Source organism: Oxyura jamaicensis, chromosome 11 (genome assembly GCF_011077185.1).
Source record: "Oxyura jamaicensis isolate SHBP4307 breed ruddy duck chromosome 11, BPBGC_Ojam_1.0, whole genome shotgun sequence".
Classification (NCBI taxonomy): Eukaryota; Metazoa; Chordata; class Aves; order Anseriformes; family Anatidae; genus Oxyura; species Oxyura jamaicensis.
In genome coordinates this window covers 11,748,625-11,764,415 of record NC_048903.1, presented here as the reverse complement: position 1 = coordinate 11,764,415, position 15,791 = coordinate 11,748,625, and the positions used below count along the sequence as shown (strand labels likewise).

Genomic DNA, 15,791 nt, shown 5'->3' with positions numbered 1-15,791 from the left:
CCCAAACGTGATAAAAGGTCGATGCAAGTGTCACAGTAACCTATTTAAATCTCTCATGAATTACTTAGCTCCAGGTAGAAACTTTAAATCAGTAATAAAATCAGCTTAATAATGGATTACTTATCCTTCTCAAAGTAGAGCAAAGGCTCTAAGAAATATCAGTGTCATCTTAGTGAAAACAGCCAGCCCCACTTTCCAATTAGAGTTACCAACTGTCCCCATTCCTGCCCCACTTCCATCAGTTTAAAATGCTCCATATATACCCTTACAGTAGCATGTTTTGAGAGGGATAGGGTAAAAAGGCTTCACCTTCCTTTACCATTTTCAGAAATGATAATACACATGCATTTTTCTGTCTTGCAAATCTAGCCTTGCCACAACAGCAGAAAGCTCACAAGTCTTCCTCACCTCTTTTTGCCCCTACTGACACCACCCTGGAAGCTAAGAGCAGCCATATACACTCCCTGCAAATTCTTTAACAAAAGAAAAGCTACAAACATGAGCTCGCTTTGGAGCAAATTTCATTTCAGTAAAGTTGGATTAAATACACATTTACACAATTAGTCTTTCACGTAAATAGCATAGATTTTTAAACCCTGTAGAAAGGCATTTTTAACCTTAACTGGATCTTTGAGACATAGAGAAGGTACAGAAAACAGCATTTATAAACCAGCCTACGTTAACATGCAAATAGTTCAAATCCGCTGTTACATCACGGAGCAAAGCTGCAAAGATAATAACACAGTTTGCTGCAGCAGATTTTTGGTAAACACCACAAATAAAGGAAAACAGAATAAGGCAGTAACAGTCCTTTCAAACCTTAAAAAAAATATCTAAAAACAGCCCTGATGTACTGCTTGCTCAGCAGTGTCAGGGCACCTGACACATGGCAGGACCATGAGAGTTTCTCAGAGTGCTGGGCCTTGGCTGCTGGACCTGGGCCCTGCAGGCACACTGGGGTGACAGCCTCAGGCCTGCTCTGCCTTTTAAAAAACCCATGGTCAAATCCTGTCTGGGTCATTGGTGTCCTGTGACAACCAAAACTCAGGCCAGCAAAGGACGTGCCCACAAACTTTTGAGAAACAACACACTGTCCAGCGTGCCGTAACAGGCCTCTGATGTCTTCCAGAGCTGTTTGGGAATTCACCCCATTCCTCTTCCCTCTCAAATAAGTCATGTATGATTCATAAGGTTCATTACCGGAGTTCAACTCTGAAGCAGCAGTCATAACAAATGCTCTAGATGATCCCAAACATAAAAAGTGGAGACTACATAAACGATACGGGATTAAAACAAAAGAGAGACGAAACCGCAGAAGCATTCTTATGCCGGCTGGAGGGCATAAGGACTGTCAGGAGGGCTATCAGAAGGTGGGGAAGAAGGGCGGGGGTTAATTCGCTACCTGCTGACCGGTGGCGGCACCAGGCCCTGTCAGCCACGAAGGCGGTCCGACCGCCCGGCCCGGCCGCCACGCCGCGGCCTGAGGAGAGCGAGGAGCCGGCTGCCTCAGCGCGGGCCCTTCCCGCCCAAGGGCGCGGGCAGCTCGCCTCAGGCCTCGGGGCAGCACCGGCAGCTGCCGTTCATGGCCGCAGCGAGCCGGACAGCCCCTCTTAACCCTCTCCCAGCACCACCCGAACCTTAGCGTGGCTCTAGGCTAAGGAGAGGGGAAGAGCAGTTTGCAGTGTGGCTCACTTTCGCTACTCAGCATTTGGGAAACTACAACTACACCACGAAATGCATGGGGTTAATTGTCACCTGACATTTGCCAGACATAAAGTGGGGGGGGAGAGACCCTCGTATACTAGATAAATACAGCTGAAACAAAACAAGTCTTTTCTGAACATAATCCGTTTCCCTAACATCCTCAGACTTGCTCAATAAATGGCACTATGGCTGGCCCTAGGTCTCCTCTCAGTTACATCCTCCTTCAACCTTTTGCAACTCATCCCCCCTCAACCAGCTTTAATTAAAAAATAATAATCTCTGCTGCAAACCAGGTAGGCCAATTTCTAAATGCCACTTAATATGTAAACAACTTTTTTTCTTACAAAGGTAGCAAAAAGTTCTAGATTTAAAGAAAAAAAAAAAGCATTGGGAATTATTTTATTCATCCTCGGTGGGGGTGGGGGAAAAAAAGATAAAACAGAAAATCATTACAAACAAAAGAACTTTAATTTTGCAGGTAATACAGAGCAGTCCAGTCAGTGGCAAACCACCACAGTATTTACAGAACACAGCAGCACAGCCTGGTGGCAACAAATGTGAGATGGTTATTCTACAGCTGGAAAGTTGCTGAAGTCTGTGATATTCCATTGTAAATATAGGTGTTATTAAAAATTACGAATTGTCCTGTAATGACTTTAATGACCTCCTGAGCAGCAGCTCCTATAAAATAAGATAATATAGTTAGTAGGTGATACTTTAAATCTAGTAAAAAACATGTTCTTTATCTAGAACTGTACACACTAGGATTGCTGGGGAAGTGCTCGCTGCAACTCCTAGCAAAAAAAAAAATGTCTTTCAGTACTTCCCAGTATAGAAGGGGCTCTGAAAGTTAATTGAAAAGCCTCAAAACTAGCTTTAGATACACTTTGCTATATATACTTCCTCTGGGCACATATCTATGCACAATTAAAATGTAAACTGTCAAGATTAATGTAATATAGTCAATATTATTGTGAATATTCCCTTCTAAAATTACTGTAAGTATTCCTTTAAATAAGACTCTTTCAAACTTAAAAATAATCTACTGGGATTATTTAAGATTACTTGGTTTCTTTACTGACCTTAAACCCTTGCTAGGAAGAGCCACAACTGGTGAATTTTGTTATATCTTAGACAACAGTCTACAATTACAATCTTTGCTCTGACAATACCAAGTCATTAAAACAAGATTCTTGCTCAAGCAGGTACAATTGCAGGTTGCTTTGTTAGTTATGGAAATACAATAGCATCCTTACCTCCCAGGAAGGCAGCAATAGCATGTGGCTCAGCAGCTCCATAGCGACAACTAGACAGAAAAGTAACAGTTAGTATTTTCAGGTCAGTTTTACAAAGTGACTCTTACCATATTTTACTTACAATTCATGAACATAGTCATCTTTCACCACTACAGACAATCCATGTTCTTGTAAGAAACTTGTAAGGCACAATTTCAATTTTCCAATATCATCTTCTACCTGATAGTTGTAGACACCTGGAAAATAAATCAAACTGTTTCATCATGTAGCTTTAACACCAGATTCAAAATTAATTATTTTTCTTCCAAAAAAGCAACTAAGCATATTAATATATTAGACTAATAGCAATAGATAATAATTCTGTTGATGCTACTCATGATGATAAGTTGCTGCATCGCTGAATTAACTCATAATCCATGCAACCCATTTCAATGGTATCAATTTATCTAAATTCCTTAAATTCTCCCCAAAAATAATCTGTTTAATTTTTGCATTGTTAAAGTTGCATTAATAAGGAAACAAAACCACAACAGATGTTATATATGGAATTTGTAACTAGTATTGTAATAACTACTCAATTTTTGTACTTCTTATGATGACAACTGATACTAACATACCTGGATATCTACCATGCTGCTTATAAAATCTATCAACAGCCCGTAGCATCAAGTACAGCACTACTTCACTGTCTGGGTTATCCATATTGGAAACTGAAAATAGCGAAGAAGTCGTTAGCAGGTACAGATTAAAGGGAAAAACAAAGTATTGGAATTGCTTGAAATCAAGTACTTTTTCATGTACTTAAACCCTAAAATCCTTTTTTTTTTTTTCCTGTTGTTATGAAAGTTTGCCACTGAGAATGTAAATGACTGATCTACCAGATTTTGACTGCAGAGTGCATGACAACACTGTTTCATATATTTGATATAATTTCTGTTCAGTGAAGATACTCATGTTTCAACTCTGACAGCTGCTATGTTAAATAGGATATTTGTTACTGTAATTTTGGACTTTGAAATGCATGCTTCATACATTTAATTATGACTAATTATAAAAAAGGTCTTAAATCCCTTAAGACAGTTTAGGTAGTTAATTTTTAGGAAGACTACTAAGTCTCAAAAGATACTATCAGCTAATTCAAGGAGCTTTTACTAAAGTTACCAATATTCCCAAATGTATACATATACAAACTATAGTATACGCATTTATAAATGAAGTATAATTTTGTCCAAAGCAGTTAGAGAACGTCTATGAGCTTCATTTAAACAAGTTGTGATGATAAAAAGTATTTCCAGCTTTTTTTTTTTTCTTTTTCGATTTATGCAGTTTCAAAAAAAAAAAAAAAAGTATTAAGTAACTAGTTTTCCGATATTCACATACTGAAAACCTAAACTGAGAGAGACCAAGATAATTATTATCAAATCTTTGGTCAGGTGAAAGCACCTTTCCAGTTTTGTCAGAAATAACAGGGGTACAAAAAAGAGCAGTTTAAAGAAAGACAATGTTTTATGTATGTGCTATCAAAAAAAAAGGGAAAAAAATAAATATGCATTACTCTGTAACTTCATTTTTGAACTTTCAAAAATCAAAATGAAATCAACATACTACAGTTAACAAAAACATAATTCTAACTGATGGCAGATTATAAAGCTGCATAATGAAATAGTATATTTAACATACAATTCTTTCAGATCACAAAACCATCCAAGTTGAAAACACAGTTAAAGTATACGCCATAAAGGAGTACTTACTTATTTCATCCTTGTTAAAAGTGTTTAAACCATACTCTTCAGACAGAGATCTACACCTCACTACTCGAAGAAAAGCTGAGTTGCTGCCTAAGCAGAAAATGCAGAAAGACGAGCATTACGGACTTGAATGCATCATCAATTACTAAATCTGTAAATCTTATCTCTGATCTGTAAAATATTGTTAAACAATACAATGAGTTTGTCTTGAATCTGTTTCTTCTTGTAGCTCAGCGATAACATCTATTAGACTACATTTAGGTCTATATTTACAGAAATACTTTGTGCTTATTTGCTTCCACATTCTAAGCATAGCTATTGTGTTATCTAGCAGCTACGTGTAACAGCTCACAGCATGTGCATCTTTTACAGCAATTCATCAGTTACAGCCATCAGCTTCTGTTGTAAATGAACATATTCTCTATCTTCCACCATATCTACCACTATCTCACATATTCTCAATTAATATTTTAATCACAGCCATGAGCAAATAAAGATTCTCCACTATCACTGCAATCAACCAACCCAATGTGCACCTATTACCTGGCACTCAAGACAAATGAGTAACTTGTAAAGATGCTTAAAAATTCCAGCAAGTGATATGTAAATACAGCATGTTCTTGGCTACATGCTTATAGGAAAACTTTCCAGTTGTGAGGAGACTTACTCAGGCTGCTCCATAGACGCATGAATATATCCATAACACATAACCTAACTGCCATAAGCAGTACTATTCCGTGAATCATTGTTTTACCTTTTCAGACTACAAGAAGTATACAGAGCCTACACTCTGAAGTCTGCATTACAGAATGTACAACAGTGATTAGGCAATAATTACAGAAAGTAGAGGCTATCAAATATTCCATCTTTTTCTAAAGCCAACCTTTACAGACTCACTTTTGAAAGATGCCGAGCATGTTATCTACACTGAAGATGATGAATGCAACGGCTAACCACATGGCTGACAAGTTCAACTACTGAGCTAACAATTAATAGCTATGTTATCGTTCGGAAGTTGTTTGTTTGTTTAATATTTCATCATCTGCAAAACACTGCATTACAATCCAAGCATACTCACAAAGCAATTTCAATTCTCTCTCTGAAATTGACTCAGGTGCCTAGAACAGAAAATACACTGGTTCCAGTACAATACAATGAGTTGACAATTAATGTTTTCAGGTATACTAATACATTCATTGTGATATTAACTACTCATTCTTGTAAAAGGGCTATCTTAAAATTGTAAATAATATAGCTCTTCATGTATTTTGCTTTTATGTTATATGACCAAATCAAAAGTGATAAATAAAACAGACCACAGATATTAAATCTAAATTAAGCTCTCTTTTCATATCCATCTCTTGACTTATTTCTTTAGAGAATGTCAGGAAAAAGTATTTCTGCCCTGTCAGAAGCAGCCTACATTTGTAATTACCTTGCCTAGGGATTGTAACAATTTAGCAGCATGGTTACCCACAGCAGCAATATCCTTCTTTGCTTTTTCACGGTACCTGTCAATAATAAAATATTCTTAATTACAGCATAGAATTATTATCTTAGACTTCACAGAAAAGACTATTTCCTCCTGTTTTATAAGATACACCATGAATGGAAGCAAGCTACCTGAAGATCATGAATACACTTATATTCCTGTATGACTACTCAGCAGACTACTCAGATCAGACTACTGAGCTGTTCACTGAATAAATGGCTTACAAGCTACATGCATAAATATTCTAGAAACAAGTTCGTATAAAGAAAATACTATTACAAACAGTTGGAAGAATATTAAGTAAAGCATGAGAACAGCAGCTATACATCCTCTATTAGGCATGGAGTATTTTAGGAGTTTCTGAAGGTACAGTACAATGTTAGAAAGTCTTCTTGGCCCAATAATTTATGTAATATCAATGATGCACAGGAATAGTAGGTTTATGGTGAGGATACATGCCTTCTAAGATGGCCTTCCTAAAATCATGATCCTTGCTGATGCTACTTAACATTTATAGTGTGTTATATTCATTCCCCAAGTCTTGGCCCTTGCTTATCTACTGAGTGATGCCTTCAAATGAGATTTATTAGAATTACATATTTAGAAGTAATTATCTAGGAAACAATTATCTAGGAAACTAGAATTTCTGTAGTCAGGCTGACAATCATATTGAAGAAAAAAAAAAAAGAGGCTGTGTTTAATCAGCGATCTACTTGAAGCACATGTTTCAGACTGCAGTAGCTAGACTATGGGATCCATTGGCTGTAGTATTTCATCTTTACTAGATCTGAAATGAAGGAAAGTGATCTGGTACTACCTAGCCTCAGGAAACTGGCACATATGAAAAACTCAGGCCCTGGTTGCAGATAGCATTGACTGCAGATAGGAGTAGGTAGGCCCAGGCTGCAGGACTTCCTCAGCCCCTCTTCACCGCCCCCTCCCCCCACTTTTTTTTCTTTAAACACAGGCCTGAAATCATCACCCTTTAGTATCATTAGTTGCTTTTATAGAAAAAATGGATACTTACACATTTTGCAATCTGATAAATTTATTGGAATCTGCTATCATATCTGGAATAGTGCCCCGGACAGGTAAGCTTCCTTGCCCCTCATTTGCCACAAATTCCTTCAGAGCTCGAACCAAAACCCAGAAGGAGGGTGACTGTAAATGCACAATAAAGTTATGTCTACCATGTTATTTGTAATGCTTTTTCTACAGTTAACTCTTAACTGTAATTACTCATTACCTGCTCTGTGAGATTTATGCAGCAATCATCATTAAAAATTTCTTCAATGCATCTTGGAATCTATGAAAAAAATAAATTGGGTTTATACCCCATTTACTTGACTTAACTTCTTGAATTACGTCAGTACTCATTACACCAGAGATCCAACCCAAGTAACCTCAGAGTTTGGTACTAAAATATTGCTGGAACCTTTGGCAGTCAGTGCTTCTCAGACGCATTCAAAAAAAATCACTGCCTGAGAACAAGACACCTACTTCTGATCAAGATCATTACAAACAATTTTTCCATATTTATATCTTCCACGTGGAAGAGTTTAAAAAAAAGAGTGGTCGCACGGTCAGCACAAGGTATTAACAATTGCAGCTGCCCATCCTACCTAGGAGAGGCAGAGCAGCCAAAAAGAATTAGAAAGTAAAGAGGAGGCTGCAAAAGTGAGAGTGACTCCATAATTGCTGCAGTTCAGAGTCTGGCACAAATCGAAATAAATCCGTAATATCCTGGAAAGTGGACTACAGTAGCTCCAATGCCAGCACAGTTTTACCTGCTACCTTCTTGGTAGGCTTGAATGTCCAAACAAGTATCAGCACAGTTCAAATAAAAATGGAATGTAACCTATGAAGATTGACAGAATGTGATTTGACTCCACATACCTTTTGAGCTTATCATGGCTGACAGATTAAGGTAAATTTTAAACCATGAGTTCTTACTGCAGGATTATATACAGGCAACAATGAAAACCTCACTTCTAGTATTTTTAGGCTTGATCAGTTTATGAAAGGAGTATCATATAACTTCTCCAAGAGGAGAGTACTGAATTTCCTGAGTCAGAAGTCTTTTGCAGCCCAATTTCTATACGCAATAAATGCTGCAGTGAACAGCTTCAATATAGCATAACTTCAAGCACTCTCTTTCTCCTAGCAATGTATTTAAATCAGACATCATGCACACTCATGACTACTAATTGTGTGTAATTATAGCAGGCCATCTATTGGATTTTCCTCCACAAATTAAACTGTAAAAGTTTAAGGCAGCAATACGCTGCTAATGAACTATGGTTGCTGAGTCATTGTATCCTTAAATTAAAGTCATCATGAAGGAAATGGAGCTTCCTTGCATGAACAAGCAAAATTAGGAATTTTCATAAGCTACAGTGCCACCTAGACAAGGTCTATTTTATTGCACTTCATTTCAATTTTCAGGTTGTACTAATGTCATTTTACATAAATACCGATGTTGCAACAGAATTTGTCCTACAAGTGAGTATGTTCTGAAGAAATAAGGTGTTTGAAATTTCTTTAAGCTCATCATATAAATGTTGATTTTACCTTTGTAGTACTTAATGCCGAGTTCACATTTTTTATAGCTTCTTCAAAGTTTTCCTCATCTTCTGGGATCCCATTTTCATTCTTTAAGATACCTTATTGAAGGAAAAAAAAAAAACACCACAATTCCCTGGTGCCCCATTATGCTTTTGAACTCATACAGCAACTCCAGTCAGGAAAAGGACTCCACTAAAAACTTCAGTAAAGGTAACCTACTTCTCAAGCAGATCAGTTCCCTAACAAACTAGGGATGAAAATGACAACCACTCTTCAAAGCAGCTCACACAGGACATCTTTAGATCATGATATTCCAGAACTATAATGTTTTTATTATACAACCATTTAAGACAACATATTTCTAGATGTCAAAAAAGTCTCAATTTTAGCAGCTGCATGAGATATTAAATTTAAAAATCTGAATAAATGAAGTCTGTTCATAGACTACACTATATTCAGTAGCTACATGATCTCTCTTGACTAGTCATTTAGGACTGCAACAACTACCAACAATTTGGTGGGCCAACTGACCAACTAAATATTTCCAGTTAGTAAATCAGTGTCAAAAGCCACTCACTTTCATCTTTATCATATTTTCAATGTTGATAATCAGCATTTTCAATGGAATTTTCTCAGTGCCTCTCCTCCCACTCAAATGAAAACATACTGTATCTTAAACAGTGAATAGTATGAAACACTGTCAAGATGTATTTATAAGCAAATTAGGGTTCTTAAGATCCATCTGTATGAAGTTATCATGTAGCAGAAGAATCACATGGTATACGTCAGCAGATTTTTTTTAAAAAAACTTAACCCTGAGAGAACTTCTGATTATTTTTCAAATATTGCCTTATAGTTTTCTGCCAGTATTAAAAAAAAAAAAAAAAGACTCCTAGGAGGTATTACCTTGCCGAATCAGTTGTCTGAAGGCTTCTTTTTCCTTGTAAGTCTTAGGCAACTGATCACTTTTCTAAATTTAAAAACACAAGAAGAATTTGTCTTAAAAATATCTACTAACCTCGTGGTGTTCATACTGCTAAACTCTAGGAGTCTGTTAAGGTTCACATACATTTATTTGTATTTCACTTAGTAATATTTTTATGATTCCATCCTGTTGTGTACATATTGCCAAAATAATAATCTGGTTTAGAAAAGACAATTCTGTAGTACTAGTAATAATAACAAACTGGTAATTAACCTGTTTTGCAACATACCTCATTGAACCATTTTGTTAGATACTTGGCTACAATCACAATCCATGGAGTGTGGCTATGGTCCTGTAATTGAAAAGCAGAGAAATTGTTGTCAAGTTTAGAAGAGATAAAAACAGGAAACAAATTAAGAACTTATTTTCATTATAAACTTGTAACATCCTTTCTACTATTTTACAACACTGGACATGTTCTTGATTTTGATTCTGAAATAACATCCTCTAAATTATATAAAACAAATTGTTATTTCCTCTACTTTAAGACAAGTGTGGATGAGCCAAGTTCTCCAATACTTTTCTGAAGCAGAACTTAACATCATGTACAAATATCCACACTGAAAAGCTCTGCAGCAGTAAAGCAGTAATTGATCATAAAGAAGGGGAGGAGGAAGGTAGAGGAGAAATCAATCTAAAGACAAATTGTCCTTCAGTACTCTTAAGACTTTCCCCTTGCTTAAGATTGAAATACAGACTCTATCTGGGCCAAAAGCAGTACCTCGTGACTGATTCTCCTGTTGCCTCTGCTCAGAGGAGATGCATCACCAAGAAAATCATCTGTTCAGAGGCGTTTTCATAGAACCCGTTTTGTGTCTGCACCTGTCTTAGAGACCATAGTGTAAACCACATACCAACCTTTTTGTCCATACAATCCAAGTCATAAGACTGAATGTGTTCTCTCAGTTCTGGAAATGGCTTGTCCAGTCTCAGATCTTCCAATGCATTGTCAGGATGAGATTCAACAACTGCAAAAGAAGTTACACGATGAATTTCAGTTTTATGCCCAGCCCTCAAAACACAGCTATATATCAAACACAGTGCATCACCTGCTTGTTTAACTGTTAAATTCTCGAAGTCTTTCATGTAAGCTAAGTTTAATGTCAGAAGATGACCTCCAATACCATCTATTGCAGTCCACAGTTTCTATGCATTTTTCAAAGAATGCCGGTGAGGAACTGCAAACCATAGAAGACTTAGGAAATATTCACTACCTCACAGAAGCTGAAATAAGTGACATTACACTTAGAAGCTTTTTACACTTTTTAGAAAGATCTTCATCTCAAAAAAAAATAAATCTAACCTGGATGTTCTTTGATGATGACTCTCATGTAACCAACCAGTCCATAAGTCCTACAGACCAGCAGAGGAACATTAGAATTCCAGAGAAGTTCAGCTAAACGCAGCAATGTACTGTAAGGAAAAACATGTAGGTTTTTTTTTCAGATATATGAGAGAACAATAGCCATGAAGTTAACTCTTGTACAAGTTAGTTGTATAAGAAATTTTCTACGAGAGTATTCCACTATCATGATTTTAAGTACATATGATCAAACTTCTGACAGAGTAATTTTACATGTGAATTTAACATAGACTGGTCATATGTTTATCCATTGTCTTACTCGTATTTAACTTTATTATCCCAATGCTCTGAATGTAAATTAAGTAAAAAAAAAAATCAGTGAGTTGTGAAAGAAAACAAATTAGATATGTTGATTGCAGAGACAAACGCAACTTCTAGTAGAAGCAATTCAAATCAGAGGTTTTTAAATAGCACGTAAGAAATGCTCTTAATTCCCAAATGCATGCATACAAGGATCGCTTTACAAAGAAACAAGCCGGTTCTTAATTCCTATTGCTTTTATGTAAGCAGGCAGGGGGTGGGAGGGGACTGAGTTCAGTATGAACAGCTACTTTTTTGCAAAAGCAAGATACAATTCATCTATCCAGCAACCTCTTTCCCCTGTGGAGGAAGCTGGTCTACAGTAACAGAAGCATGCTCTTCTCCCCCCAAGCATTTTGATGCTACGAGAACTGTCATTTATCAGTTGTATTTTTTAATGGAAGGCAGCATGAGAGACCACAGGTTAAAAAAAAAAATCAACATCGTGTCTTATTAAAGTTTATCTATGCATTATTACATAGGTAAAACAGAGAGTGATATGATAAACAAGAAAATGCAAATGATAAAATACATTTGCAAAAATCCAAAGGCATCACAGACCCTGCTATCTGTTAGGTTTTACATAATAGGAATAATTGTTATAGCAACTTTGGACCAGAAACAATTTCCACTACGTAAGAGTACTTGATACAGGAGAAAGCACCTAAAAGTCAGTCATGGATCTGAACAAGATTTGCATCTACATATCAACATATAGAAAAATCCATTGAAAAATGCAGTCATTTATTACAACTTTCCTTCATAATCCAAGAGTTTTGTTTTGCCTAAGTTTTCCTGCAAGAACATACCTGCAGTTGAAACCTGTTTTTACCACTGAGTGAAGACAAAAGAAACAACTTCAAGTGATTCTTTACCTTTCTGGTAGTTGTGTTGCAACCACTAAGTTAAACCGATTGAAAAAGGAAGGGTCATTGTCTAGAAGATTTTCTGGACTCTGAACAGCAGAGAAAAATATATCAGGAAACGACAAAAAATTCTGATAACAAAGTCTTTTCAACACTGAATGTAAAACATTCATTGAAAACTACCGTATTATAATGAAATTACAAAATAATGCTTAAAATTGACTTTTATCAAATAAATTAAGATCTTCTTTAAATATCATTTTATCATGAAGCTATTTAAACTGCATTACCACAAACACATTATTTCAGTCTTCACAATGTAAAGTAAAGGAAAAAAAATGTATAAAATACTTAAAGACAGACCTCTTCCACAAAGTTTCCAGAAACATCGTTATTCAATTCCTGCAAAAGCTCAGTGGCACTCTGGGCGCGACTCTGTTTTGGAACAATAAAGATGTTACTTAACTTCTTGAAACTCAGTTTATATAGTATATCAGTACTACATATGCTAAATGGTAAACAGACTTCTTCATAAGCTAAGATATTCCATGCCCTGTTTGCAATAGTAAAAATGAATCCAACAGTAGCAGACAATTGTTTAAGACTATTTTTAGTAATGCTTTCAAAACAAAAGTTATGCGATGGCTATTTATTAATTTCCAGTTTCATTCAAGAACTTTTAGGAGTTACTCATGCTTTCTGTATTCTTCTGTCCCTGTGATTCTTCCTTGCCCCCTGCTCCTTCACCCCTCTGTTCTGAGCCCTACTCCAACCGCAGTTCTCTTCCACTTTATACTCCCGATTATATTTGTAACCAGATCCTGTTACTTTTTTCATTCAGTCTTTGCAGAACTGAGCTTTTATCACAAGGAATGCAACATTAATCTCTTAATTAAAGAATGTAGGGATTTTAACCTATACATATTTTTGTGCATTAATTACAACACTACATTTGAGTACTTACTCAATACATTGATTCTTTCAATATACCTAAAAAGACATTTATTACATCCTTACCTGACCAATATGGCTTTTTTGCAGAAAAAAACTGAAAAGGAGACAAGAAAAAAAACATTTTATTTTGAAAAAAAAAAAAAAAAAAAAAAACAACATGAAGCTACCTTCTGTAGTGCAGACTATATTGTTGACTCTCACATTAAAAAAAAAAAAAAAAAAAACTTTCCCTTGAAATCTGCTTTCCTCCTCCCTGCTTTGTTATATTCTCCTCATGATCAGTTTGATAAGGAAAATTTTCACTGCCTGAGCCACCAATCTGAAAAATAAGACATGCCACACTCCTCTAGAAGCCAGGATCATACTACAGATTCATTTTCACTAGGCTCATTAAAGAGCCATTAGTACTAATTTCTTCATGTAAGAGAATATCCTTATCCCACATTTAACCCGGCAAGTAGACAGATATTTTGGGCTATGTACCCAAACTGTAAGAGAAAGTTATCTAAAATTATTACAGATCAAAAGTAATTTGTTTTTTTATCCTATCCCCAGCTGCACACCTTGCAAAGCTATGGAAGCTAAGGAAATATCAGTCACAGTTTCACAATGGTAAACTAATAAAAAATAACATTTTGTCACCACAACTGTTATACCACTACGGAAAATAACTTTAACCATGCTGAAATGCAAGCAAATCTTATTCATGTCTCGAGGACAGCAAACAAGTTATTAAAATATTTTTATATTGAGCAGACCATTGTCTTTATAAACTGGACATACGAAGCAAATAGATCTGTAAGGTACAATTAAAAGCAGCTAAGGAAAAAAAGTAAAACTCAGCTAACATCAAATTGCTGATCACCTACGCTATATACATCACAAACATCAAAGAAAAAGACTTGGAGCAAAATATGGAGCTTTAGCATTATGAAGAATTTTATGTAATTTTAAAAGCATGGAGACAAAACTACTTATGGAATTCTGTTAGTTCTCTATTTGTTTAAGAAGCCAATAACAAACCTACTTATTTCCAACATCTTCTCCAGAGACCCGATTTCCATCCACAATTGTAAATGAACCAATACCTTGGAGGAAAAAAAAAATACAGTGAATAGCTAGGAATTATGAACTTATTATCAGCTATACTACAACACAAATATAGAACTGACTTTTACTTACCTGGTAGCACCAAGTTTTTCAGTATTTCAGTTCCTGTGGCCGTTGCATTTATCACACAAACGTGGGCAGATTCTAAAGCTTCTTGCCCATGATCACCCCACAATCTACATTGGGATAAAAACAGAAGCACTCTGTGTTTCTTTTTCCATAGTAAAGTGATTATAAAAAAAAAAATAAAAAATTGAACAATCACAAACAGAGGCTAGCATACGATTTTCCTTTTGCCATTGAGAAGGGCTAACTAGCATCAAGTAAAATAAACCTTCTTTCAGAAAACTTACTGTGACAGACCTCAAAGTGTCTAAAGAATAGATCTATTTTATTGCTTATTCATTTTCTCTGTCCTTACACTCTGCACCAGACAAATGTGCACACCTTTTCCTATTGCAACATACTTAGCTTTTTAAAAAACAGGATGGGTCAAAACACTCCTTAAGCAAAGTTTGTCCTTGGGAGAAAATAATAATAATAATAATAAAAAAAAACAAAACTGAATGCTTTTTCTTAAATTTCACTATAAATATCGTACTTAATTACTGTTTTTGTCAATTTCACTATAAATGAGGTAATTCTATAACTCGAGAGGGTGCAAGGCACAGAAACGTACAGGCAGCTTGGCAAACAGCCCGGAGGAGTTGCTTGGTTAGGCAATGCACTTGAAACATCAATAATCCTCAGGCTGAAAGCATGGCTCCGCTGTCCTGACTCACAACCGCCCTGACCTCATACGGGCTGGGATTTTACTCTCTTCACATGCAGAAAACTTACTGAACATACAGAGAAAGGCATTAAAACCTCTGTGAGATTTCCAGACGCATGCAAGGCAATGGGAATTACACCCACCCAGGCTCGCCACGCCCCAGGACTGGGCTGGTTCCAGCCCCAGCCGCCCTTTCTCCAGCCCACTCGGCTCCTGTCTGCCTGCTCCCCGGGGCCGGGACGAAGGCTCCCTCGGCAGCACGGCGGCAGGACGGCCACCTGCCTCGAGCCCCGAGCTCCGCCTCAGCCCCTTGCCCTCCACGGGCACGTCTCCGGCGGCCGCCTCTCGCCCGCCGAGGGGCCGCAGCCGCTCTAACGGGCCGCCGGAGCGGCTGCAGGCCCCGGCGAGAAGCGGGGCGAGGCAGGGCCGAGGTCAAACCCCGCAGAGGCCGTGCGGGCGCGGCGCTACCTGAGCTGCCGGTCGTATCGCTGTTCCTTCAGGCTGGCCCGGCCCGGCTGCGCCATGGCGGCCCGCTCCCGCGATGCGCAGGCGCGGCCGGGTGGCGGGAGGCGGCCCGCGGAGGGGCGGTGACGGGGCGGGCGTGAGGGGAGGTCTCGGCGTGCCCGGCTGTGGGCCGGGGTCGTCTCTGCGCCTCCCGGCGCGATGGCGCTGGAGC

The 15,791-nt window shown here is 37.4% G+C and overlaps 1 protein-coding gene across 1 annotated transcript; it reads right to left on the bottom strand.

The window, feature by feature from the left end:
* Positions 1-2,149: 2,149 nt before the first annotated feature.
* NAE1 (NEDD8 activating enzyme E1 subunit 1) lies at positions 2,150-15,738 on the bottom strand. The gene is made up of 20 exons (XM_035336868.1): positions 15,584-15,738; positions 14,416-14,519; positions 14,261-14,321; positions 13,297-13,327; positions 12,643-12,714; positions 12,289-12,368; positions 11,054-11,163; positions 10,609-10,718; positions 9,980-10,042; positions 9,672-9,735; positions 8,772-8,863; positions 7,447-7,506; positions 7,228-7,361; positions 6,144-6,219; positions 5,787-5,826; positions 4,712-4,798; positions 3,578-3,670; positions 3,082-3,196; positions 2,961-3,010; positions 2,150-2,385 (listed from the first exon to the last, which is right to left on the bottom strand). The coding sequence occupies exons 1-20, from the start codon at positions 15,637-15,639 to the stop codon at positions 2,276-2,278; spliced, it is 1,608 nt and encodes a 535-aa protein (XP_035192759.1). The 5' UTR covers positions 15,640-15,738; the 3' UTR covers positions 2,150-2,275.
* Between the last annotated feature and the right edge of the window lie 53 nt (positions 15,739-15,791).